This window comes from Daphnia carinata, chromosome 6 (assembly GCF_022539665.2).
Source record: "Daphnia carinata strain CSIRO-1 chromosome 6, CSIRO_AGI_Dcar_HiC_V3, whole genome shotgun sequence".
In the NCBI taxonomy this organism is placed as follows: Eukaryota; Metazoa; Arthropoda; class Branchiopoda; order Diplostraca; family Daphniidae; genus Daphnia; species Daphnia carinata.
The window spans coordinates 4470241-4490566 of NC_081336.1; the positions used below are offsets into that span (position 1 = coordinate 4470241).

Sequence of the window (20326 nt, forward strand, 5' to 3'; positions counted from 1 at the left end):
CAGCATTTCTCTCAATTTAGCGAATGAGTTAAGCTGTAAAGGCCGTCTGTGTAGAGAAGTTTGGAAAACAAGACAAGCGGGACATCGCCGTCATTAAGACGGCGCCTCGCACGCACATGTGTACTTACACAATAGTCAAAGTAATCAAATCGAATGGCTTTTCAGCACTTTTCCCGCCGTTGCGCGCGCATTTCAAAAGAGAAAAAAAAAAACATGCGTGCCATCGAGGACGTGAACAGCAATTATACCGTAGACTGTACTGACTTTTTATATCACCGGCTACGGCGGGGAAGATGTGTGTGTGTGTGTGTGGGCGCGCAGCACGGAGGCAAAAGATAAAAACACAACAGCCAAAGCGTGGCTCGTTTTCATTTGTATATTTTCCCTTTTTCGTGAAAATTCTTTATTTTTGCCTTAGTGCCGTCGCTGACGGCAATAGACAAATGTGGGAAGAACTCTTAAAAGAAGGGCGACCTGCCTACCGCCTTGACGCCCCAACCGCCAGCAAAAGCATAAGCCACATCACGCACACAATCGGTAGTTCGGCATCCGTAAAAGAGGGGGAGAAAAGGAGAAGAGAAAAACACTGGCTCGTTAGAAGCGGAAAACGCCGTTAATCTCGACACACGTAGACGGGTCAGAAGGTTGGCAAGAGGAGAGCGACGCAAAGAGGCATAGAAAGAGGGGAAAGAAAGAAATTGGGTAATAGAAACCACTAGATGCTATTACGCAACCGTGAAGGAAAAAGATTATTAGCCTTGCTTCGCCTAGGAAAAAAAAAAAAAAAAAAAGAGAACAGAAGAGATCGTACTGTATATCAAAACCATAAAGCGGTTTATCTTATTCACTAAAGGCTATATCTTTTCTGCCATCAAGCCCCTTCAGCGCGTTTAGCCTACTGAATATTAGATTGTGCACTACAGTGAATAAATATATTGCCTTCTTGCCCAAACTATTCAACATGGCTTTTCTCTTCTTTTTGCTCCCCTCCGGATCGCATTTTTTTTTTATTTGCATCATCCCAAAGACAGTTAAAGCTATCTAGCGATATTTTTAATGCCACTATAACGGCAGGGACGGCATCAGTTATTTTCGTCATCAATTGGAAACTTCTTTCTGCCTTCTTGCTGAGATTTCAATGGCCGTCATTTGGAACGCCAAAATCCTGCGTGTTGTAGCCGAAATATACAGCCGGAGTTTACTATTTATACACAATATTGCAATACTCGTTCGCTCTAAAGTGCCACGTCTCGTTTCGTGACTCGGTTTCTATCCAGCTTCTTTTTTTTTCTTTTTTGTTTGAAGGGTTTTTGTATTAGTATAGAAATAGGACGCTGATAATTTATAGCAGGCCCCTTCGATCACAATTCTTTTGCCGTTATGCATCCGGCTCACGTCTCATGCGATGCAATCAATAAACCGCAAGTTAGCCGAGTGAAAATCCTTCCTTGTTTTTTTTTTTTGTTTTTTTAAATAAATTGATGTCTACGGGTGTAGATCGATAGATATTATAGAAAAAATGAATAACTGTAGCCAGAATGTGGGAGACAGTCTTTGTTGCTATCGCTATACGAATTTGATATACAACACAAGATGTAAAAGAACGACAAAGAATTGGAAATGTTAAATAAAACACTCGCGTTTTTCCAACGTTTTTTTCATTTCTTTCCATTGTGAAATGATTGGATGCAGACAATGTTGGCAAATGAGGGAGTGAAAACGGGATGAAAAAGATGGGAGTAACAACCGACAATCACAAACACACAACGACATCCCTGTCGATTTCCCACGCAAGAACGAGTCCACTGCTGGCAACCAACGAAACCCCCTTTCTATGTAGCCATCACGCAGCTCTAAACTTCTTCGAATGTGCAAGAAGCGTATAGACCATTCAACCGGCAGTAATATGAAAAACCTTGTCATTGAAACAGGAATTCATGAAATAGCCTGCGTTATCGAGAGTGCTTGATGCAATGACTTCAATTTTCATGCTGTCAAGCAGGTTAACTGTCAATCCTCGATGACAAGTTAGAAGAAAAGGTGAATTCATGTACGCATCTCATGATTATATTAACGTTTCAATGGGCAATAGCCGCCAGTTCGCATAAACCAAATTTGTCTCGGTTTAAAAACCAGTAACCCGAATTCAACAGCTCCGACAGTGAAGCACACGACTTTTCTTTAATCGATCAAAAGAAAACGTTGAAATTTTAAAGAAAAAAGTTTCAGGGAAGAAGGAATTCTTTGTTGTTCCTCCTTCCTTCTTTGTTCTTTGGCACTTCGCCGTGAATAATAAAGGGCCGAAAGCGAGTGAAAAGCTTTTTTAACGGCCATCGCTTTCGATGAAAACGCCACGTTTTGATACATAAAAATGAAACAAGACAAAGCGACGCTCGTATCACGATCACTAACGAAAGATAATAAAACGCGGACAAAAAAAAATATGGAGAAAAGTATTCAATCAATAGGATAAAACTATGGCTTGTTCAACTACAGGAAAAAGCCCCGTTACGCCATACAGAGCGGCTGATCTTGAGGTGGGGGGGGGGAAGGCAAAGAATTAAGCTACAAAAATAAGACGTCCATATCAAATATAAAAAGAGCGGAAATGAAAACGAGTTGAATGTCTTTCTATACGTTTGTACCGGTTTGTATTGAATAAACAAACGATGCGCGGCAAGTATGTTTTTCTTTTTGTGTGTTGGATTTCTTGATTAAACAATAAGCCAATCAGACCTGTTTTTGGTGGTTTGGCACAAACCACGTTTGTCGCTGCAATTGTCATTTCTTTTGTGTATGTTCTTTTTTTTTATTCCCTCTTTTTTTTAACACGAAAGGGCATCAACACTGTGCATCATTTGTAGTCGTCTTGTGTGTGTGTAAAACGTTTTTGCGTTAATCATATGTACAGACACCGGTTTTCGTCAACTGCGATTTGACCTATTTACCCCGATGACCTACTGGCCCCGGCGATCCGCGCACGATTACCTTTTCGTGCCCACTGTCTCCACATCCACCGAGCATTTTTTTTTTTTTTTGGCAAATTTGACTCAGCCGAACTTTTTTTTTTGGCAAGAGTCAAGTGAGCCGAGAAACTCGGCTGATGGATTTTAATCATCTGCTCGCACGATGCAATCATCTAAATTGTCTTCTAATAGGCAACCAGCCTCTAAAGTGTGGCACCCAGCAAATAGACACGGCGGTCTTCTCTTCCATTCCACGCTATCATAATTAGACCATACCCGCCAACATCTTGTATGTAAACACACACACACACTGTTTGTATATATATATATATATATTCTACACATGAAATAAGTTGCTGCAAGAGCTACACGAATAAATTGCTCCCAAATTTCAAAAGGTCACACGAGGGAAACACACAGCCATTAGCGCAAGCTTTCCTTTTTCGTATTGCCAAATGTTTCAGTGGCACGCACAGCGCCGCAGCCACGCAATCAAGCGTCTAGCAATAACGACTCGATTGAGTTGACAGTTCGCGGGCCTCGCGTAGCCCAACTTGGCTACACTTGATTGTTGGTGATAAAAGAAAAATTCAGCCACGAGTCTATGACTGCATCATCCGGCGTCACCCATAAGAAAGAATGGATATATACAAAACCATCCCGTTGGCGGTCGGAACCCACCCGCTGTTGAAGGACCGACCCAGCCAAGCATTTGTATACGGCTGGAATGATTCTCATCATCATCTCTGCAGGCTTTCTCGTCCGTCTCTCATCATGTGTTCCATACGATCAGACTGCTGTATATCCAGCACGGGGGTGCAATTCACTCAATCACGAGCAGCACTTGTACGCGTACACATGTTGAACGCTTATGCCACATAAATAAGCGTGCAGAGCTCAACTCCCTGAAATTGCTACGCCGCTCCATCTCGATAAGAAAAACGTGTAACGTATAGACCCAAAACAGCAACTGAGATAAGAGGGCGGCTTGTGTGAATCGCATCTTCTCGTTAGTGGGTCAGTCGGATGCTATTGTCTACGATGTTTTCAAAAAAAAAAAGAAAGTATACCTCTCGTAAGAAAACGGGAGAGTCTGATGATTGAAAGACTCTTTACTCAAAATTGAGCAATAAATAAAATTTTGGTATTTTTTAATATTTCTTGTAATTTATCTTTTTGCATATACGGAGTTGCCGTAGGTGTAGCCGAATACCATGACGTGCTTACACGCACACACTCACACAAAAGCATAACACATTTGTTCGAGAGTAAATAGTATTACATTTTTTTTTAAATTAATTTTTGGCTCCCTGGCATCTTCGTTGAGAGCTCAATATCCCAAGAATCACGGGAACGTGTTGTAACTGTATCTAAGGCAAACATTTCTGTGTCTTGAACCGCCATTGTCGTTTGTATCAAGTGACCGGTTATCTGTTTTGTTCATCACTCTTCTTGAATTCTTGTGTGTATAGTTGGCTCTTTTGACTCACTGACTTTGCGCCACTGTTGTTACAGCTACAGGTTTTTCGTAAGCAGTTGACGATGCCCTGCAGCTGCACTGAATGTCCAAATTCGTCGTCAGCGGCTCCTGCGAAACAAGTTTTCATCTTTTCCCATTTGAAATCATCGCCACACGTTGTAAGGGTCATTTCCCATCTCCAATAGGTTCAAGGAAACACCCACTTTTCTAAGTCGTTCTATTGATGCATTTAATGTGTTGACTTATTCCCGTTTAGGATGCCATTCCTGTTTCCTTTTATATCTTTTTTATTCAACCTTTAGCCCAATACCGGTTGTGGAAATGAGTTGCCACATTACAAAAAGAAAAAAACCAAGTTCGGATAAAAGATGGATGCCAAGAACAAACGCAATTGACGCGAGGAATGATCAAAGCACATATCGTGCGCATTATTACACCTTCTATTGCTGTGATGAATACTGTTCTGGTGTACTGTTTGCGTGATGTTGTTGGTAGCACGAAACATAACGTGTTAATGCCTATAGTTTCATTTCATTTCTTGTTGCTCGCGGTACATTTTTCCTCGCCAGCTACCAGATAGCTCGCCAAATATACTATGGGAGTTGGAACATTACTTGTTTATTGTTTGCAAACTTTAGCCGTGCCGAAAAAACTACGAGCTTTATTTATTCAATGTGTTTTTTTTTTTTTTTGCCATGAGCAAACTGCATGTGATGTGACTAGCGGACTTAGTTAACAAGCCTTCGGACATCTGTCACGCCGTTTCTGGACGTAAAAAAAAACGCAAATAAAAACAAATATAAAAATTGTGTTCAGCGCATGTTTCGCCACGCCCGAACTTTCGTTTTGCCCTTCTTCTGTGTATTCCGCGTTTGAAATTAACGAGGAAATTTTACAAGTCGTTTCGTTTTCGCCTTCTTCGTTTTTCCTCTTGTGGCGATCGGCATGGCGGTGCTGGTCTTTCCGGATATAGCTGTACAACACCGTCAGGGAAATTCGTATTCAAGGTTCGTAGACACAGGCATATAGTAGAACTCAGTGATATTACCCAGCTGTTTAAAAGGCGGCGCAACTCTGGCACGCAGGAAAGCAGTCATTTCGAAAAGCTTCGTTTTTCTTTTTATTTTGGCTGATTTATTTAACGGGTTTCGCTTAAATATATTAACAAGTCAAATAGAAAAGAAAAAAAAGCGCATTCAGTATGAGGATAACGCCTGTGAAAAAAAATGTTTAAACTAAACATGAGGCAGTGCTATGTTAAACCGCGAATAGAGGTTACGGTATAATAATGACCCGACATAGGCCGCCAACTTGGTGACCATTTAAGTCGAAGCCATCCATTACTGACTTGTCTGTTAAAGAATCAAACATGCAAAATTCAAATGCGTTGACCTTTTGCGTTCAGTACGTTTTGTAAGACATTATATTGCAGTAAATTTTACGAATGACTCATGAGATGTCCAATTATGCCATTACTATAATTCTTTTCCGCTTTGAACGCTTGGCTCAGCAGACAGCCATTGCCATCCATCTACCGGTTTCAGGCGCAACTCGATGGATATATCGTGTTTTAATTTAAACCCATCATCCCATCCTGCTTGAAAATATCAGATATTGCATTGGCAATGAAATTTATTATTATTGTAGTCTGCAGTATTCATTGTCCAAGATAATATACAAACGCTGCATGAATTAATTTTGGTGACTAGAATTTTCTTACCATTAGAGCTGGATTGAAAATATTTATATGAATGAGAAAATGATGAGAAAAGTTGGGATAAAATAATTATTTTCCTTCACGTTAACGGGAGTGCTCCATTCCGCGTTTCGAGCTCCTGAACCTTGTATGTTGCTTTTAAACGATCCGCTCGTTTTAGTTATTTCTTTCTGGGCTTCGTATAATATTAAACGCCATAATATATAATTTAATTAGTATTTTTGACTAAATTTTGTTTAAATCCCCATATTCCAGCTTTTCCAGTTTACACTTTCCAATTTCCACAGTTTCCAGCAAAATTCGTTTTTCCTGGTTGCATGAATTTTGCATTAGTATCACTGCATTAACGGCGACATTGATCGTCTGTTGACAACATGCTCCAGTCTTTTACGTTTTCTTGGATATCGGGCAGGTAAATACAATCACTAGTATCAAATGTTATAACCGGTTCTTAAAGATTACATCATTCTCATTCTATTTTTTATATCCAGGAAAGTAAATAGCTCTCGGAGGTCATTGCCAATATTACCATTTCTCAAAATTATAGAAAAATGTCGTGAGATAGGTGGACCAACCGTCGTCAGTCGTTGTTTTAATATTTTACGGACTTAATTGAAAGATGGCCTTTATTGATCCACAAATTGGCCATCACCCCGTTGTCGAAGATGTTGATCCGACTGCACTTGCTAATGGGAGAGGATTGAATTCTAGCACTAAAGGCCTCAGCATACCTGATAGAGTAGCGTTACTCTACTACAAACACGGTCTCCTTTGCTCCAGCTACCCCTGGTGTACAATAGTAGTAGCAATTATCATTGTCCTCACTTCATGTCACCCGCTGTTGTCATTGCCGTTTCCTGGCAATGAACCAGAGGAGATATCTTTCCCACTTCCTGAGAAAAGAATCTCTATGGATCAAGATATTGAAACTCTCCAGTACCCAACAAGATGGGGAACTCAACAGCCATCATTTTTCATTCAGCAGATTGTAATACGATCTTCAGTCAACCCGTGGACCTCTGACTTGGGCCTGATGGATGCTTTTAGAGGTCCTTTGGGTGAAGTTTTCAAGATACATTCAGGTCTGCTGGGCTTCCACTCACACACTAGTAATTTGACTCTTAGAGACGTTTGCCTTTACGTTGAGAGCGTTGCTCCTAGAGCTCGTTCGTTCCAACATCTTCTCCCGGAATTCAGTTGTCTCGTCCTGTCACCTGCAAATTTGTGGCAACTAGACGAGAATACCTTCCGCAACGACGCACAATTTCTGGACACCATATTTTCGTACAAGAACCCAGTGGTGGAAGTGCGTTCCAGCATGGCCGACATCCTCTTTGGAGTCCCGCTCAAAATCAGCGGTTTGAAGAAATATCCAGTCAAGACTCGATCTCGAGTCCTCACCTTCGCGCTCACCATCATTCTTAAATCACACTCTGAACCGTTTCTCTCCGATTTGCGCCTCAAGCTCCGCAATCAATTCCCACTGCATTCTAGCACTCAAGAATCCAGCCCATCTCGACGCACAGTCGTTCACATCTACTACCCAGAAAGGTTCAACTACTTGGAGCTTATCCCGCTGACCTTTGTCTACTTAGTGTTGTTCCTCTACATTTACTTCTCGGTTCGCAAGATAGAAATGGTGAAATCAAAGTTCGGTATGGCTTTTAGTGCCGTCGTCACTGTGGTGGCATCAATGGGCATGTCCGTCGGTCTCTGCACGTGGTTCGGATTACGTTTCACGCTCCAAGGACGAGACGTATTCCCTTACCTAGTCGTGATCGTTGGCTTGGAGAACATTTTGGTGTTGACCCGCTCCGTGGTATCAACGCCCGCCAACTTGGACGTTAAAATCCGTGTGGCTCAGGGACTTAGTCGCGAAGGCTGGAATATAACCAAAAATCTTTTGACCGAGATCACGATCTTGACGGTTGGCTTCTTCACCTTTGTCCCAGCAATTCAAGAATTCTGCCTATTTGCCGTCGTCGCCCTCCTGTCCGATTTCATCCTGCAAATGCTGTTCTTCTCCACCGTCCTGTCCATTGACATATTGCGCAAAGAGTTGTCGGAAATCCAACGCCAACGGCGACAGCTTCAACCTGGCCAGCAATACTTGGCCACCAATCACAGCGTCCAAACTCCAAGCTCAGCGGAACGTGCGTTTACAGCTAATCCTGTCCACCCACACTTACGCACGCGGGGGCACTCGGCTGCCGTATCGTCCAAAGTCACTCCAACGGCCGTTGTAGCGCCTTCGTCCTACACGCACAATCGATCAGCTATGGCCAGAGTGCCACGACGGATAAGGATTGTTCATTTCTGGGCCCGAACGCGCTTTTTCCAGCGTACCTTTATGGTGGCTGTCGTCATCTGGATGAGTATCTTCTTCTACAAGTACGTGGCCATCGAGAATTTGACAGATGAAACGGCTGCGTGGACAGTTCAACCGAACGATTCATCGCCGATTGAATTTCCAGCGCAATCACCGCAACCCAGTGTCAAAGTCTCGTGCGCTGCCGGATCCAATTGTGTTCAAACAAGTGAACCAGATGTCACGAAAGAAACGGGAATCCACCGCGCTACATCTGAATATGCGGCCGTGTCGTCGTCCAACGGCAAAGAAGAAACCGATTGGCAGAGTCGGCTGCAACATCCGAAAAACGTAGATCTTTGGAGAAGATTGTCTTATCGTCACTGGCCTGATTTGCTGGATATTTACAACATTTCTCTGGCCGGAAAATGCATAGCCATATTACCTTCCATTCGTCTTTCCATTCCGGTCCATCCCGAACGGGTGTCGGAAGTGCGCAACAGTCGGGATGGTGAATACCTGACACGATCCCGCTGGAAATCTTTGGCATCAGCTCTCGATTCGCTTGACGTTCTGGACGGCGATGACAGTGATTTCGGCTTGTCGGGTCTCAATCACGACGGAGGTCTCAATAGTGGATCAGGCGGGAACGGGGGTTCGGACGAAGACAGCAAGACGCCCTTCGTTCCATCTTCCCCGATTGAAATCATCCTGACAACTCTGTTGGCCATACCCAGCGTGGCGTTCATCGCTTACGTCACGGTAGTGCTGTACCGTTGCATCTGCTCCCGCCACTACGCCGAATGGAGGAGCTCTTCGACTTTCTGGGGCTGGGCCGGCAATGCTGGTGGCGGTTTGACGCAAGAGTCTCGCGAGTACTACTCTCAGATAGTAGCCGAGTCGATGCCTCTAGTCCTTGACGGCCATCGTTCGCCAATCGAGTGCATCTCTACGGATGGCGATGTTGTCTCCAGTGTCTGCCTGGCTGGCCAGCTTCACATTTGGGACATTCAAACGGGCGACGCGGTAGCTCAAATCGATCGGAATACGTACTTTGCCGCCCTACAGCAACAGTCAACGCCGTCCTCGCCGAACGGTCTCCGCCATGACACGTATTCATCAACTCACGAAATGTCCGCGTCTAACGGTCCCAACTTTTCGAACCCGATTGTTTTGAGATCTTCGGGCTCGTTCCATTCTCCTCCAGCCAGCCCCAACGACCTGTCGTGGAAGGACAGGACTAGTCCGACTAGCGTGAAAACGTCTTACTGTCCGTCACCAGTGTGGTGCATGGAATGCTTTGATGGACAGGTGGCGCTGGGCTGCGCCAACGGACGCATTGAAATTTGGAGCCACAGTTCGGGATTGCGTTGCCTTTACGATGACGGCAGTGGCGTCGGAGTAGCGAAACTGAAAGTGAGCGGCGAATATCTTCTGGCTGCGAGGCTCAATGGAACCCTGGAGTCGTTCCAGTTTCATGCGGATTTCGACAGTTCTGTCGGAGATCGCCGTGTTCATCCCATCCACGGGGTTGATGAATACGATTCAGAAGGTCGAAATTCTCCGTCAGTGTTTCGTCTTATCCGGATCAACTGGGCCAGGGCTCACCAACAGCCCATCTCAGTACTAGAGGCGTCGGCCAATGGCAGCCGAGTAGTGACGGGTTCTCTTGATCATTGCCTCAAAGTCTGGAGACTGGAGACGTTGACGGCCCTCTACTGTTTGCATGGCCATCGTGGACCTATTACGGCGCTGTTTATCGACGCTGCCTACCCTTGCAGCGCATCGGGTAGCGGGAGTCAGGACGGAATGCTGTGCATGTGGGATCTGTCCAGCGGTACTTGTGTCTACAGTTTACAAGCTCACGACGGAAGCGTGTCTGTTCTCACCTACACTTCCTCCTATGTAATCAGCCTGGGCGCCGACGACAAACTCTGCGTGTGGGAACGGTTCCAGGGCCATCTGCTCAACTCTCTTTCATTGGCCCGTCTGGCTCTGTGCGGCAGTTTGGCGATGCTTAACGACCGGTTACTCGTGACAAGTCGTCAAGGTTCGCTGGTCGTCTGGGATGTCCGAACGGGCGAATCAATTCGTGAAGTCCGTCTGGGTGATGCCGACTCCAGCACCTTTGTTCGTCACGTTATGGTCGTCAGAGATAATGTCATCTGTGACTACGGTACCCAGCTGCGTATCGTCTCCTTCCCCATGATTTCCACTCACAAAGTCGAGTAAATTATTGTGGAAGTTCGCGTATTGTCTCTCTGTGTGTCTTTTGTTTCTCAATTAGTTCTTTCGTGGTCCTTGTTTAGACATTATTTCATTACTCTAGTGTGACATTTGTATCTTGGCTGTGTGCGTGACGACATAGAGGCTATTGAATTCTACGGACAAAAAATACCAAAACCGTTGTCGGTTGAATAAACTGATTTTTTTTTTTTTTTAATTAATATTATTATTTTTGGATCGTACGTTCAATTGCCTCGTTAATCGATCTGGGCATAGGTTGGAGAAGTAGAACGTCGAATGTTCAGGAATTCCACGAGAAAGCAGTCGCTGTACATGGAAATGTGGATTGTATACATGTTTCACATCGACATCTGTTTGCCGAATTCGGTTCCGCTAGAATCTCTCCGAACAGTTCTTTTATCTTTTACCGAATATAATCCTTCTTAGTAGTGGTGGGGACATTTTACCGATCTATAAAGCTCACACTGTTCGGAGAAATCCGGTATTGTTTGAGAGCACAGAGAAGTATCCAACAACACCACAATGTTTTCCCTATTACTATACTTTGATTTCGGACGTGGACCATAAAATCCAGGAATTAATTTTTCAAGTTTTATGTGTGATTCTTACACCCATTCGGGGAACCCACTATGAGCTGCTGTGAACGACTCACAGCATTTAATGTTTTTTTGCCATCGTTTGCAATGCCATCTACTAGCGAATCGTTTTACTATGTTTGTGCAAAAACCAGCCATATCGTTACGACGTTCAGCGTCAACTGAAAATCTATGCCTCATTTAAAAAAAAAATTATATGTAGCCATACGCCAGTCAGGTCGTCTCTTTCAAGGTATTTTATTTTAATTTCATTTAATTCCCAACCGAGAAAATATCAGGAAACCTTCGTTGCTTGCCTCCAATGACCCTTCATCCAATCAAACGCGTCGTGTCCCATATCTGTGAATATGGGCCATGATGAATGTTCTAATAAAAAAAACATGTTTTGTATTACTTGTCTTATTATTTTGCAGAAGTCACTCTCATGATTATGAAGAATACAAGTAATTATAAAGGACGAACAATCTGCGAAAACCTCTATGAGATGAATCTTTGAGTCTGCCCTTACGTGATTGCTGAGGCTCTCGATCAAATAGAGTTTTGACTGTCTAGGTTGTCCAACAATGTAGATTAAAAAGATAATATTTTACATGCCAAGATAACCAACACGTCATCCACCAAACGGGAAATTCCATAATATTCAACTGCCCACAATTAAATAAATAATTGCAAATCATTGCGCGATAGATCGGAGATTAACTGGATCCAGTCCGATTTGAAAATCACGATAAAAGATCGATGTACACAGAGACGACGATGGAGAGCGAATTAGGACGATGATGGGATGCAAATGCCCATGAACGTCCGGGCGCACTTGTTGGTTGTGACGCACACCTCGCCGCTTCTCTTCATCGCTTGAGCAAAGTTCCACGTTTGTTTGACGTCAGCGGGACCCGTCGAACGCCAGGAGGCGAAATCCTCAAAGGTGCATGTGTCCAACTCTTCGCTAATTTCCTCTTCAAACAGACTGCAAAATGACACAATCAAAGGGTTCAGAAAAAAACAAAAAACAAACAAACAAAGCTTTAATTATACACGTCAAAAACATACCTTTTATTGGGAATAAGCTCCACTTTGCCGCCGACGGCGCACAGTCCAGTCACGTAGACATCCTCCAGTGGTAAGATTGGAGTTATCTGGGCGGCCGCCAGTAAGCGCGGCACTGCCGGCCTGCCCATCAGGTAAGCTCCGCCGAGGATGAAGCGTGGGAACTCTTTCAGAGGCCAGGCTTTCTTCGACGCCTTGTGTCTCTCATCTGCGACGACAAATAAAGATCGTTAAAATACGATACCGACATGATCAAGAAAACGTTTTCCCCGTAAGCTAAACATTAAATAGGTTAACTACGCGCAGCATACAATTCATTAGTTATACCCTGTAACACAGTCAAAGGCTTCTGTTTGAAGACAAATGGTTTGTTTTGGACAGGTTTAAATTATGAATTAGTTAATTGATGATCTATAAGCACAAGAACCCACCTGATGTCGTGTGTGGACTCATGCTGTCGATCAGGCTACCGGTAATGGTGGGCCTCGCTTTGCCCTTCTCCATCGCCTTGAGCATTGTCGCTGCGCTGACGTAGACGTCATCATCGATCTTGAGGATTTGCTCAATTTCCGGACAGTTGCGGTCGATCCAGACGAGACCGGCCAACGTTTTGAAGACGCCATTTTCTATTGGCTCTTGCACGTTGGTCTGGATCAAGTCGCGATGGGTCGTTGCCTCCTCTTCGACGGCCCGATGCAGGGTGACGTTGGCCGTTTGACCAATTATGAAAACAACGTCGACTTTGCCGCCAACCAGCTGATGCAAATCTTTGATCCACGTGTCGCGAGCCGCCTGTCGTTCCTCAGTGTGCGCAGCCGATGAAACGGCCATAATCAAGTAGGTGGCGTTGGAGCGGCACGTGTCCACCGTTTCCATCGTGAACTGAAATCCAATGTCGACGACAACTTTGCCAGACGGGATGGAATAAGGTGAGGACATCTTCGATTTGAGCGTCGGCAATTTTCTGCTGGTCACCTTGACATAATTGCGATAAATCGTATTGGATTGGTCAGCCGAAACTGCCGGCTGAGCGGCGGCAGCTCCGGCGTTGAGCAGCGCCGACGCCAGCTGGCCGTTGGACAACAATTGGCTCAACAAGTTGAAGCCACCGCCATTAGTTTCGCCGGAAACGGGCGCAGTTTGTTGTTGCAGTTGTTGTTGCATTGTCATCATCTTGCCAGCCAGTCCGAGAATCACCTTCGGATCGAGTTTCTGACTAGCCACAGCGCCTTTAAGTAAGCCCAAGGCCGATTTGGCCATTTGAGGATCAAATCCGGCTTTGGATAGTTTGGCGCTCTGCCACATCAACTGGGAAGCCATTTCCAGCATGCGCATGTCCGGACTGGATGCCTTATTAGCTGCAATCGACGAAGGATCGGCCAGCCCGTTGGTTAGCATTTGTAAGCCCATTTGAGCTAGATTAGCGTACTGGGATTTGGCTGGATCCTCGACATCGTTAACGGCTGATGACGAGACTGGCTCATTATTGTTGGCGACAGCTTGTTGCTGGCTGCGGCCCACCACTTCATTGGTTGACTGTTGTTGTTGTTGTGGCTTGAGCTGGGCTGGTCCCCGTTGGTTTTTCATGTTGTTAAAGGCATTGGCCAAAAGATTTAGTCCGAGTTTGGCGACGGGATCGTTGGGGTCTGCAGACAACTTCTTGGCGGCCATGGCCATCAAATCCATGGCTGGTTTCTTGTTGGTCATCAGGTGGTCGAGGGCTTTTTTGGCGGCGTCACCCATGACGGCCTTGGCTTTGCTGATAGACGGGTTAAGGAATGCGTCGTCTGCCCGCTCCGCCTCTTGACCCACTGGCACTGACCGTTGACCAAGGTTAAAGTCAGGCCCGACCGTAGCCGCGCTCCCGGCGTCTGCCAGCACTATAGGGTCGTCTACGTGTCGCGGCCGAACGGCCTGTTGGACGACGGCAGCCAATTCTAACGGGTGATTATGCCCATCCTGTTGCTCCGATGACGAAACGGGACTGTTGCTGCTGCTGCCCGTATTGGTCGTGACCACCGCCTGACTGTGGAGTCCGTTGAGGTAGAAAGAGAAGAGAAAGAGTTGCATGAGGGCCAGCGTGATGACGAGGCCGACGACGCGATTGCGGAAGACGCTGCTGAAACAGTAATTGGCGTTACACCGATACATGACTTCACCGAAAGGCATCCTCTGATCGAAGTGGGCCAACGTTCGTCTCCACGAACGTGACCGGTATTTTTTCTCCTCGTCTCTCACTTTTGGTCCGGGGGGTGATTGTTTTGCCTGCCCGTCTTTGGGCTTCTTCTTCTTCTTTTTATTCTTTTCTTTTCTTTGTCTTATTCTTTCTTATTCGTTTGTATTTTGATTATTGTTTACTGCAGTTCCCCTTTTGTGTGTGTGTGTGTGTGTGTGTGTTGTGAACAACGCTGCTTTAGACAACAAAAAAAGAATATCCGTTAAGAAAGATGGATTCAGTTAGATTGTTGCTATTCGCTGTCGGTCTGCCCACCAACGCAAATTGACGATAGAGTACAGGCAACACTCACAACCCGCAACAGAAGAGGGACAGACTCAAGGAAGGGGAATTACACGGTACACACTCACACACCCCCACACGCAGGCACAGATGTGTTCGTTGTTTGCTTGGCCGTCGTCACGATATTGTTTTAAAAATCGCGAAAAAGATTTTTTTTTTAAACAAACAAAAACAAAAATAGATAAATAAATAAATAAAAAAAACTGGGCAAATGGAGGACAACGGCGGAAGAGTAAAAAAAAAAACAAAAAAAAAAACAAAGATGGGTGAAGATCGATATCGATCGTTCGGGATCGAACTGCTCGAAGTGGCGCACGTAGTCCAAAAGAAAGAAGAAGAAAAGAAAGACAGTAATGGAACACACACGAGAGCCCAAACACGGCAACTGTAAACGGACAAACGGTGTCGACACCAGGAACTAGTTGTCTTCCTCGAATGGAAAACACTAGTCAACTCGGTTGGGCGGTTAGCACACACACACACGGCGCTCAATCCAGACACCCGGAATTATGAGCGACACTGACGGTGTGTGCGCTAGTCTCACTGACACTGGCCGAAATCAACCAATCAAACAGCGCTAATATGATGACGACCGAGTTATATATCTGCCACTGGAAAAACCACACACGCAGCCATACACGCAGAGGTTAGTATACCAATCAAAAGAGTTCACCACGGTGGAGGAGCCGCCGAGCTGTTGTTGTTGTGGCCCCAGTTGAGAAACGAATAGAAATAAAAACTGGGAAAAGCCAAAAGCCTCTGTGCATACAGCGAGAAAGAGTCAATGAGACTTCAGAATTTTTTTTTTCCGAGAGAAAAGAACAAAAAAAAAGAAAGAAAGAGGAAATAAATAGCGAAAAAAAGAAGAAGGAGAAGAAGAAGAAGAAGAAAACACTTGACAACCCAACACAAATACCCCGTTTCAAGCGTAAAATAATGCGACTCGAACCACCTGTTGGGGGGCAGTGCCTCAAGAGGCACACCCACTCTTTCTTCCATATTTGCTCTTCGAGTCCGCGGAAAAAAAAAAGCTGTGAGTGACTCTCTTTGCTTTGTATTGCGTCTTGTACTTTTCGAATGAGCCACGGCATAAATGTCGGTGTTCTCCCGAAGCGTTCGGTCCTTTGTATTTCCAAAAAATAATTAAAAAAAACGACAACCGGACACAATGTCCCACCTCCAATTGGCAAGTGGGTGCAAATATTTTTCATGTTTATTTTCGGACTTTGAAGGTGCGGTTACGTTTTGTTAGACTCTTCCCCAGCGCGCAACCAAACCCTGCGGACCCGACGTAAAAAAAAAATTAAAAAAGAAAAACGAACGGAGCCGCTTCCCATCGGACTTGGCGCGCACAGCCATTTGTGCCTGGTCAATGCCCGCTAGTTGCTCTTTTCGACAAAAAACTCCACCGCCCCAGCTCAAGATTCCAAGACGCATCAGGTAATAGTAGTATAGTAGCCTATGGTGTTTTTTTTTTTTGTTAGTGTATATCTTTGCAGTTGTAGGATGAAGAAGAAAGAAAGAAAAAAAAAAGGCAAAGGGGGAGGCGAAGAATCAAAAGAAAGAAAAAAAAAAAAAAAAAAATGGTGAACGTCAAGGCAGAAAGGTGAGGAAGAGAGAAAATGATAAAAAAAAGGGGAACAGACAAGAGAAATGCAATGGAATGGGCAGAAAAAGGGAGGAGCCGCCAGGTAAAGCAATCTTATGTATCCAATAGCACAGAAGGCGGAAGAAATAAGCAACGAAGGGGTCGCCATGAACTCTTAACAATCTGATGGAAGATTCGGAATGAGATGAAAAATGACGTAGAAAAGAAAAGAAAAAAAAAAAGGAGGATGAAAAGAAGGTGAGGAATAAGAAACTGAACTAAGAATTCTTTCTTTAAGGGAGAGGCAGGTAAAAGAAAGGAAGAGAGGGAGATGAACCGTTATTCGACTACCTGTTTGTGAAGGCCAAATTGTTAGCCAGTCAGGGAAAGATATCCATTGAGTTGGCCCGTCAGCTGGCACGTATTCAGTACGTGCACATATACGCCATCAGCCGCGGGCTTTGTACCGTTAATTCCGTGTCTCTGGTTTATAGGTTCCGCCGATCCCAAACCGGCCACTAGCCGAATCACATCCTTAAGCATTTAACACAAACAGACAGTGACACCATCAAACGTACAACTTGACGAACCCCCCCCCCCTTCAGATGTAACATATCCCCTATTATTTATACTGCCGTGCTCGTATGAACCTAACATAGAAACAAACAAACACAGTCACACACACACACACTAAAAGGTAATTCCTCTTGAGTTGGCTGCTGGCATGTCAAAGGCACAACAGCCATCGTCGGTCGCATTGAAAATCCTTTGACTGAATGCTTGTAGTTGAGGCCAAAGTCGACAGTAATGACACGCCATACTGTCAACAACATTCGGGCGAATCGTGAATGCCGATATACAAGTGGCGTTGCACGCTAACCGCAGGATTAAAACTGTCCATAAAGAGCAGTTTAGCGTCGCTTTGTATCCGATGGGCCATTATCTCGTTGCATTCACCATCCGCCTGCAAATGATTATTGACACAGTAGCGCACTGGCTCTATTCATCAGTTGCTATTAAAGTGCTTTTATCTCTTGCAACTTGCGTTCGTTGGGCTGGCGATGGCAGCGCCCCCCACCCGCCTTTTTATTCTTTTAAATCTCATCTAAAACACTGACATGCTCTCTAAAAAACCGCATCACTCTTTTTGCATGGCTTCCTACTCATACACCCTCTCCTCTTACGCCCTTTTCACATCCCCCTTCATGCTCTTCTATCTCTTCTTTTTATGTGTGTGTGTGTGTGTGCTGGCTCTTGTGCGAAAAGAGAAATTCAGTGCTGCTTCAGTAGCCCTGTAGCTCACGCCCGCTGAAGATGGAACAAAAAATCAATAACGCTCTCTTGATTGAGCTGCGAGTCGAGCAGCGTGTAATTGACGGACAGTTTGATTTCTTGAAAATCATACAGTGCGTTCGTAACCGTCGCTTCGCCCCCATTCTCTGTCGGCTAGTAATCCGAAACCGAGATGAAGATTTCTTTGCATATTGACTAAAGAAAATGTTGAAATCTATGCCGCAAATCGTAAGACTGATACGCAAAGCGTAGCGAGAAGGAAACTTTCTCTTTTTATTTCATCATCTTCTGCTTCCGTTTTGCCGGCACGTTAATCGATTGCAAATGATTGTTTTCGATAAGAGATATTTTTCCTTGTCGACTGTCACGAGCATTCGTTGCGGAACGACGGGAGAATAAAGAGATGAAGTCGAAGAAAACAGTTGAAGGAATGGCAAGATTATTTTTGATTTATTTCTTTTTAAATAATAGAAACCTTATTTTTCAAAGTTTCACCCCGCAAAATAGAAGGGATGAAATGACGGGGCTCGTACACCGTCGATAAGCGATTTGGGTCGATCGATTGCAGTTGGCAAATGCACGAATATATACAAATAAAAAAACAAACAAAAAAAAAACAGCAATCTCATTAAGAATGCAGTCATGAGGGGCACCAGAGAAGAAAGTTTACATCGAAAAGCTCCAGCGTATCGTTCTTCGTGGAAACGCAGAGTACGCTCTTAAATGACATGGTTATAGAATTTTTTTTAGAGAAAAAGAGAGAGAGAGAGAGAGAGAGAGACAGACAGAGAGCTTATGGCTGCGCAATATGTTGCGTATCTGTGGGGTCCACGTCGCAGCCGTCGAAGAAAGACGAACTTGCAACTTGTTCGTGTAAAACGAAAGAAGAGGGGGGAGATTCTTCTTGAGTCGACGCGACTGCGTGGCGAAACCTGCGCAATCGGTCCATCTTCTCGTGAGTTGGCGTCAAGATCCTTCCATACCACCTACCTCCCTATATTCTTGTCCTCTTTGGCTGTGTACCCTTCTTATCCTCACCCACCCCTTCACGTATTCTCTGATATACATGGCCGACACTCCCGACGCTTTTGCCGCTCCGACGTCACTCAACTATTTCGCCTGGCATCTTCCATCACCTTTCCCCTTACTAGACTGACGGCAACCTGATGATCGCGACGATCAGCCATTCGTTACCGAACCTCGTTGCACGATGGATGGTGTCTTCCGATATTGCTTCCATTAAAACCCAAGGTAAGCCAAAAAAATAAAGAAACAATTGAGTTCCCATCTATTTGTAATGAGGTTTTCTTCAAACAAAGGGATAAATAGGCAGCAAATAATGAAGTAGTCCACCGCTCCCATCAACCCACTATTCTTCCAATTCAACAACTATACCGTTCACATTTCCAAGGTTAGCGAATCATTAATTAAGGACGTCTGTGTCTATACTACGCGTGTTATTGCCTGTGGAAACGGGGATCGTTATTTTCAAACCGATCGAGGACATTGCCGTTCAATTTTCATACCGTCTTTTTTAGGCTACTAGTTAAACTAAACACGTAAAATTGGTGTCGCAGTTAACCGAATTTATCGACAGCGTGCCTGCTATAACGATTGTTAGCAGCTGGGCGCACGCATTTCGATCCCGGAGCAAGCCTTCATTGCTGCGAGGGGGGGTGTAACAATCTTTACAACAGACACGAACTTTCTCTATACCTTTTGCGTTTGGTGGGGCCGGCGAAACATTGCAGCGGAAACAGGCTGCTGCCTGTTGGCCACCATCTGCTGACGACCGCGCCGTCCCCCTACTTAGGATTACATCACAGCTTTACAGTTGATTTGATTAAAATTTGATGCCGTTTCCTGCTGAATAGAAGACCCCCTGTCGCAGAGACTCTCGGCCCAGATGGGATACACACACCTATTATTTAGTCTCCTATAAATCAAGGGGTAAAGATTGGCCGTCAAGTGACAGCTAGGAGCTCGCACGTATCGATTATTATCGGAGAAAGTTTGCGAGCGCAACAAAGAGGAGCGCAGTGTGTGCGCTGTGCTTACCCCGTTTCCTTTCAATCGTTGTTTGACTATTAGGGCTCTGATCCTCATTTCGGCTATTGTTTTCTGCGTTATAGCTGCGATGGATGGCCGATTTTTCTTCATTGTCGCGTTTCGTCGTGTAAAAAGCTCCGGATTACACACGTCCTTTTACTTTCAATGTGAAGCTTATTCACGAAATAGCCTAATCGGGATAATTTGAAAACTGCGTGACCACGTCACAATAGACGCGCAACAAGGGGCTGACCTATAGATTTATATTAAGGCGCTTGGCGTGATGAACGATGTTGCGCAGTATATACACACAAAAAGGCTATCGACTGTTTTCGCGGAAGAGAAATGTGAAAAAAAAAAAAATGAGTAAATAAATATTTTTTTATTTGAACGATGGCAGTTTTCGCGGAATTTCTTTCCTAATCGAAACTCGTCAGCTAGTTTGCGTAGTCTACTTCAAACGCATGTTGAACAAGAAACCCGTTTGCGAGTGCACGAGACTGTGCGATTCTTCATC

The 20326-nt window shown here is 44.7% G+C and overlaps 3 protein-coding genes across 3 annotated transcripts in view; 1 reads left to right on the plus strand and 2 right to left on the minus strand.

Moving 5' to 3' along the window:
- LOC130690154 (uncharacterized protein C3orf38 homolog) overlaps positions 1 to 20326 on the minus strand; it is a 98605-nt gene that overhangs the window by 35413 nt on the left and 42866 nt on the right. The window lies entirely within an intron of this gene.
- LOC130690098 (sterol regulatory element-binding protein cleavage-activating protein-like) lies at positions 6472 to 10887 on the plus strand. The gene is made up of 2 exons (XM_057513065.2): positions 6472 to 6575; positions 6655 to 10887. The coding sequence occupies exon 2, from the start codon at positions 6783 to 6785 to the stop codon at positions 10701 to 10703; it is 3921 nt and encodes a 1306-aa protein (XP_057369048.1). The 5' UTR covers positions 6472 to 6575; positions 6655 to 6782; the 3' UTR covers positions 10704 to 10887.
- LOC130690107 (uncharacterized) lies at positions 11679 to 15022 on the minus strand. The gene is made up of 3 exons (XM_057513082.2): positions 12793 to 15022; positions 12365 to 12569; positions 11679 to 12281 (listed from the first exon to the last, which is right to left on the minus strand). Exons 1-3 carry the CDS (start codon positions 14528 to 14530, stop codon positions 12083 to 12085), a joined length of 2142 nt encoding a protein of 713 aa, XP_057369065.1. The 5' UTR covers positions 14531 to 15022; the 3' UTR covers positions 11679 to 12082.